The 6,548-nt window shown below is 42.3% G+C and overlaps 1 protein-coding gene across 2 annotated transcripts in view; it reads right to left on the minus strand.

The window, feature by feature from the left end:
* Positions 1-3,120: 3,120 nt before the first annotated feature.
* Positions 3,121-6,548, minus strand: part of LOC138043850 (carbohydrate sulfotransferase 11-like) — a 23,206-nt gene continuing 19,778 nt past the window's right edge. For both annotated transcript variants that reach the window (XM_068890334.1, XM_068890333.1), the window contains exon 3: positions 3,121-5,971. In XM_068890334.1, coding sequence (XP_068746435.1) covers positions 5,138-5,971 — 834 coding nt within the window. In that variant the 3' untranslated portion in view covers positions 3,121-5,137. The remainder of the gene's footprint in view (positions 5,972-6,548) is intronic.

Consider the following 6,548-nt stretch of genomic DNA (forward strand, 5'->3'; position numbering starts at 1 on the left):
GATCGCAGAGTACTGCTCACTTAATCAACCTGTAAACCCACCTAGAGGTTGGTAGCCAATGGCTGTTTCGTTAGTGCGCGAACTAGGCTAAACTATAAATGAATGAAGGGGGTAGTTTCTAAAGAAACTGCGGTGCTGTGTCGGCGGCCAATTTACATTATCAACTCCGTTAATAAAACCAAATTTTTGTAGGCTAAACTATAGTATACAGCGCCACTTTTGAAACAAGTACTTTTTCAGTGGCTCGGTAGTCAACTGACGAGCCGCGGAGCCGCCGAGCCACTCGAAGATATTCCTTACTTGTTCTTTTAACATTGAATTTCGCTCAATGAGAAACCTTATTCCTTACTTAAACATTAACTTTTACTAGCGAGCAGCGGAGCCACTGCAGTGATAATAGCCATGTATTCTATACTTTATTATATAATAACCCAAGTTATTCACGGATTTTGATTGGTTCTTGTCTATGATCTATTAGAGGACAGACGCACGATTGACGTCACCATCAGCTTTTATGCAAATAAAGTTTAATTCTTTATTATATAAAACAAATAGATTCCATGTTGCCGTGGGTCTGTTCAAAAAATAGATCACAGAAGACGTCAAAATGTGGTAAGAACATCAGTGACACACTCGGCTATCGCCTCGTGTGCCACTTTTTTGTTCTTACCACATTTTGACGTCATCTGTGATCTATTAGGCTGATTTAGCAACAGAACGGGAACGTCAGTGGCGACGTCGCGCGCAGAAAAAACACCAATGAGAATTCAGAATAGAATAGACTCCACTCTTTTCTTCTCTATTCTAAATTCTCATTGGTAGTTTTGCTGCGCGCGACGTCGCCACTGACGTTCCCGTTCTGTTGCTAAATCAGCCTATTACTGAACAGACGCACGGCAACATGGAATCTATTTGTTAAACAGAACTTGACGTTTCGTATGCTAATCAACATACATTTTCAAAAGTGACCGTTACAATTTTTGAAAACTATATTTATATATATCGAGCTAAAGCCTTCCTTTAATGTCGATGTTAGTAGTGAGAAGTTGTTGCTGTTTTAGCTATTACTTCTCATTATGTCTAGACACGTACTGCTGCAGATCATTTTTCACAGTCTATGTTCCAGACCTCTAATATTGACCACTTCGATTTCATTACCGTCGATGGTCACCGCTTCAAAGGGCTCAGGATTCCGGGAAAACGTGATTCTGAGCTCTTTGCATTTGTCTGGATTGAGAACAACTCTGTTCTTACGGGACTATTCGATCACTTCATCGGTTATACCCTGGGCGTTACCAACATTTCCCTCATGGAATACCTCCGAGGCTGTGGTGTCATCGACAAATTTCTATGAAAAGGGTGATTGGATATCTAAATCATTGATCATAAAAAACAAATAACCACGGGCCCAATTTGGTTCCCTGTGGTACCCCGGAGGGGACTAAACACCTATGATCCAATTAACAACACTGCGGGATATATCTTATTTACATAACTTGTCAGTTAAAATACATATAACGTAGTTCTCACTGTCGCCGCATTCCCCTTAGTCCAAGGGACCATGCTTGTAGCATGCTTATCAAGGCCATGGTGGTAGACGACTTTGGGATCGCCCCGTACTGATATTTCGCGAATCACGCCCAGAACAGCTGGTTTGACAACTTCCTCCACCACGAATTCCTCTGCTACCTTTGAGACACACGGTGTAAGTGAGATTGGTCTCAAGTCCTTTTTCAAGTCGAGCACGGGCTTCTTTTTTGGAAGAGGAGGAACATCGGCCATCTTCCAAATGGCGGGCAACCGCTGCTCATGATACGATGCATTGAGGATTTGCGTAAAGGAGAAGGCCAGAATGTCCGAGTACTCCTTTAAAAGCCAGTTTGGCATGTTATCCGGCCCTGAAGCTTTGTTTGTATTGAGATTGGACAAAACCGTCCTGACGTGTTCTTCTGTAACACTTAAAAACTCGGGCGTATCCTCCAGTAAAGGCGCGCGAGCGGCTCTTGTAATCTGTAGACTTCTAGAGGCTCTAGGAATGCTGAATTGATGGCGCTGGCTTGCTCCAGTTCGGAGAGACCAGAAAAATGCTCAACGTTTATTAGACTAACTAGATCACCGTTTCTCGAATTGGTGCCACTTAGCCGCTTAACCTCGTCCCACCATTCTCGGGCTATTCACCCTTTAGTTGTTACACCTTTGATTCGTAATACCGGGCTCGACAAGCTTTCCTCTCCCTGTTTACCAGGTTCAAGAAGAAGGAGGAGAATAACGACCATCACAGTTTTTTGGAACAGTTCGAGAAAAAAAGCCTAGCTTCCACGAGTCTCCTGCAGCATCTGAATTTTGTAGTAATCGAAAGGTCGTAGATTCGACTCTTGCAATGGAGCGCTCGGATTTTTTTCCGAGTATGCGCTAGTTATCATCGAATTTCACTGTACCGGTGGGGTTGGGTTAACCGTGATATGTCCTCTGCTTCTTAACAATGTAGCCAGAATTGATTATCTGACATTATTATTTGACAAGTAATTCTCAGGCTAAATGGAGCACTCTGTATTTTTGCTCTCTCTTGGGGAATTCAAGTTGAGCGAAATACAAAAAGTTGAAAATCACAACGGGACAATTATAGCAAGTGGACCGTTCAAGGTTCGTTGATGGGAGACGAAGATTACGAACATTCGCCAAGTGGAAAAGTGTCCGATCGCTCAAAGAAACGATGCCATATAATAAACAACTAACTAACCTCACTTGCTCGGGACCGCACTGGGGAATATCGGCTCGGTCGGTCCGAACTGCCGCGACCATTAGGGAGTTTAAGCACTTGAAGACGACGGCGGACAAAAACGTCATTCCAAAATATAACATGAAGACTCTCCGTCTACCGAGATGCTTTACGCGCCTTTGTTTATGGTTTCATTTCGTGTGAAGTAACGATTGGGAAAGAATAAGCGACAAAAAGCTACAAAGGAATACTAGAAAAACTTGCCAGTCCAATAAAACATATATTTGCAATGAATAAAGCGTCACTGCCGCTCTTGGACTTATAACATGTTATCTGGTCAGTTTCGGATTGATTTTGTCAGCTCACTCGGCTCGCGTCGCAATAAATTTGCACGAAACAAATTTCAATGAAATACATTTAATACTGATCACCGTTGTTGGTAAAAGTACTCGTTTGTCTTGTCTTTGACAATTAAAAAAAACATATATACTATTCATTGAATATACTCTTCCTGGCAAATTTGTTTAATCGACTTCCCCTTGTTTCCCTTTAAAATGATAAGGACAACAACAACTTTCTGTGGCTGAAAATAGGGAAGAGGGTGACAAAGTGCTCAGTCAGCATTTATCCCATGGACCCCTAGAGTGTCCAGAAAACAAGACCTACAGCCCAAGGGGATGAACACAATGGATGAGGAGAAGGCAGTGGGCCTTCTCTCAGGGCCACTGTGAGCATTCTTGAGTAGAGAGGAGGGAGTTGGGCCTCCTCTCAGACTGGAGGGAGTGGGCTTCCACTAACCTAACTCCAGGGGGTAGAGATTGGAGGGAGGTGGGCCTCCAAAAACAAGTCTATGGGGGCGAGAGTGTGACAAGAGGAGCACTTCATCCCCACAAAATGCAACAGAGACTGGCCACAGAGAAAAATCTAACAATACCACTAACTAATAGTAGGCAGATAGACTTGTCTGAACCACATAATGCCCTATATTTTGTGAGGATTGAGAAAGTTTCAGCCATTGTACGAAAATTTACTTACTTGTACCAGATGGCTTCTATACTTGAAGAGAGGGGGGAGGGATTGTTACAATAGGTCCTAGGTTGATTGAAAAATAAAATAAAATAAAAGCCTCTGGTGACAGTAGAGGAGCAAACCTCACAAAATAAAAGGCATATAGTGATGGGTTATTTCTGATTTCATGAGATGGTGCTTTGAATCAAAAGTTGAATTGCAGGTGAGTTCTCCTATTCGCAGAGAGCCAAAAAAGGCAAGTGTCATTGCTGCCCAGAGTATGATTGAATCCCTATTGTCGGTATGCTGCACATTGAGGAGGCAATAAAATAAATTCAACAGTTGAACAGTCTAAAGTTCGCAGACCGATAAGTTATCGGTCTGCGAACTCTGGACCTCGACTACGCCCAGGTTGTCGCAAAAGAACTGAATGCACTGGGATGTCCAATGGGCCCCCCACAAATGACAGGCAATATTAATTGCCTAGAGCTCTTGCCAAAGAATGCTGATACCTTGCTGGCCCAGTTGTTGAGAGGGGAGCCACCTGCCCTGAAAACATCTTTGTTGGAAAATTCCCCCATAACCCAAGGAGCCAGAGGCATCTGTAAACAAGGAAAGGGTATTAGAGGTTTTCCATATCGGGGAAAGGAAAAGTCCTATACCATTCCACTGGTCAATGAACAGCTTCCACATTTGTATATTTTTGTAGAAACCGGTGGTAAGCTTTATATGATGGTGGGGTTTCGTAACTCCCCTGGTAAGGTCAATTATTCGTTGTAGGAAGGGGCGCCCTGGGGAAATGACCTTGCAAGCGAAATTAAGAGAACCTATCAGGGATTGAAATTCTTGTAGTGTTGTGGACGGCTGAGAGTGGAAGGTGGAAAGAGCAGATTTGATCCTCTCCACCTTATCCTCAGGTAGCCCTCCCTCCATTTTCCCTGAGTCTAGTATGATACCCATAAACTGAATAATGGTAGAAGGACCCTCAGATTTGGCTGCTGAGATAGGAATATTTAAATTTTTGAAGGTCAAGATCATACTGCACAAACTTGCCCGACAGAGGGAATCCAATGGAGGGGTTTGAACAGGGTGGTTTCACAATAAGGAAATCAACGAGGGCGTCTGGGACCAGAATAACCAATCCTAGCCAATCCTCATTTGATTCGTAAATCACTCGTTTTCGGCTCGTGATTTACGAATTCTTCTCGTGCTCTACCAACATCCCACGTGGTTTATCAGCCTATAAACCATAGAAACTTGTGGTCTATTGCTTAAATAAAATATTAAAAAAAAAAAAAGAATCAAAACTCCTGTACTTGTTGACTTAAAAAAGGAGTATGTTTATCCTCGTTTCCCCTCTTAGCGGATTTTGAAGTCTGGGAAAGAAGTGTGGGACAGAATTGCTTTAAGTCAAGCTCTGAAGAGTCCTTTAATGGCGTCCGGGTATTTGTAGCCAAACATATCGAAGTCAGGTCGGTATCTCTCGTGAAGTCTAATAATGCGATCAAGAGGAATTTGCGAATAATGTGTCTTTAGGTGCTCTGGGGTTCTAGATCCACTGAACGACGGAAATTCCACAATCTTGTCCAAATTCAACTGCTTTAAAATGTAGTCGGCATCTTCCTTGACTGTTTCAAAATGTCCAACGTAGTCATAATCGATTGCACAAGGATAGCATGTCTGGTGAGATGGGCGCCAGTGCATGTCCCAGCTTGAAGGATCAGGCAAAGTGTCGAGATATTCAGTGAACTCATCAAACGTTGGCAAGTTTCGATCATCATCAGTTCCGTCTTTTGGAGATTTTCTTACTTTGCTGACAATTTCTTGTCCCGTCTTCGCATACAAGGAAGTCGTATAAGTAACAAATTTGTCCCTGTAAGCAGATAGTAAGCGCTCGAAAGGTTCCCGGACAAAGAAAAATGTTGTGTAGGATTTTAACATCTCCTGCCTCTTTTTCGGTGGATACCTATTCAGAAACGTAAAGAGGCTGTGATCAAATAAACTGATCGTGTCTGGATCTGCTTTCACCTGGCGATTTGCGATAATATTGATCAGCGCACGTTTCCACTGGCTCGCTCCAGTTTTTGGAACGTAACAAATGATGAACTTGTACTTCTCACTAACGACAAAGTTGAAGTGATTTCGATTTGGGAGCTGGTGGAAAATGTCTCCGTTATTTGTGGAGTTCTTGCAGTAGTCTCGGATCCTTTGACGTCGATCTTGTTGCCTCTTTGCGTGATCGATCTGAAAAAATAAACAAGCCATTAAAACAGGCACTGGATTGTGTATTTCTCATTTTCAGCACTTCTATTGGCTGATCTCAGCATAACTTCTCTGTGACCAAAGAAGGTTTCTGCGCCAAATGAGGTAAACACATGCACGCGTTCTGAAACTTTCCCTTGGAAAACATACATGGCTGACCTATGAGCGCTTTTTTAGCGGAAGACATGCGATTCGCCGTTTTGTTTCAAAATGCTGTTCCCTCCGTTGTGACGTTCTCGTGGAATGCTGACAATTAACTTGTTTTTGGCTTTCGTACGCAAAGCAAGAGAGGCATATCTCCGAAGTTAAACATAGTTTTGTAATTACTTTAATTACTGTGATTCGTGCTGTCGATATCCTTAGTTCTGGTAACGTTATCAGTAGGGTTGTTAGTTTATAATATTGTAAGTAGTGTGTACTGTAAATAATATTAAATGCAAATTTTAAAAAAATCTCAAACAGAATCTAACACCCTTGAACCTTTAGGTCTTAATAAGAAAGATGAAATGTAGTCCACCAATTCCCGAATGTATTTCTTTACAGTTATGTAATTTCAGTT

Source organism: Montipora capricornis, chromosome 3, assembly GCF_036669925.1.
Source record: "Montipora capricornis isolate CH-2021 chromosome 3, ASM3666992v2, whole genome shotgun sequence".
NCBI classification, from domain to species: Eukaryota; Metazoa; Cnidaria; class Anthozoa; order Scleractinia; family Acroporidae; genus Montipora; species Montipora capricornis.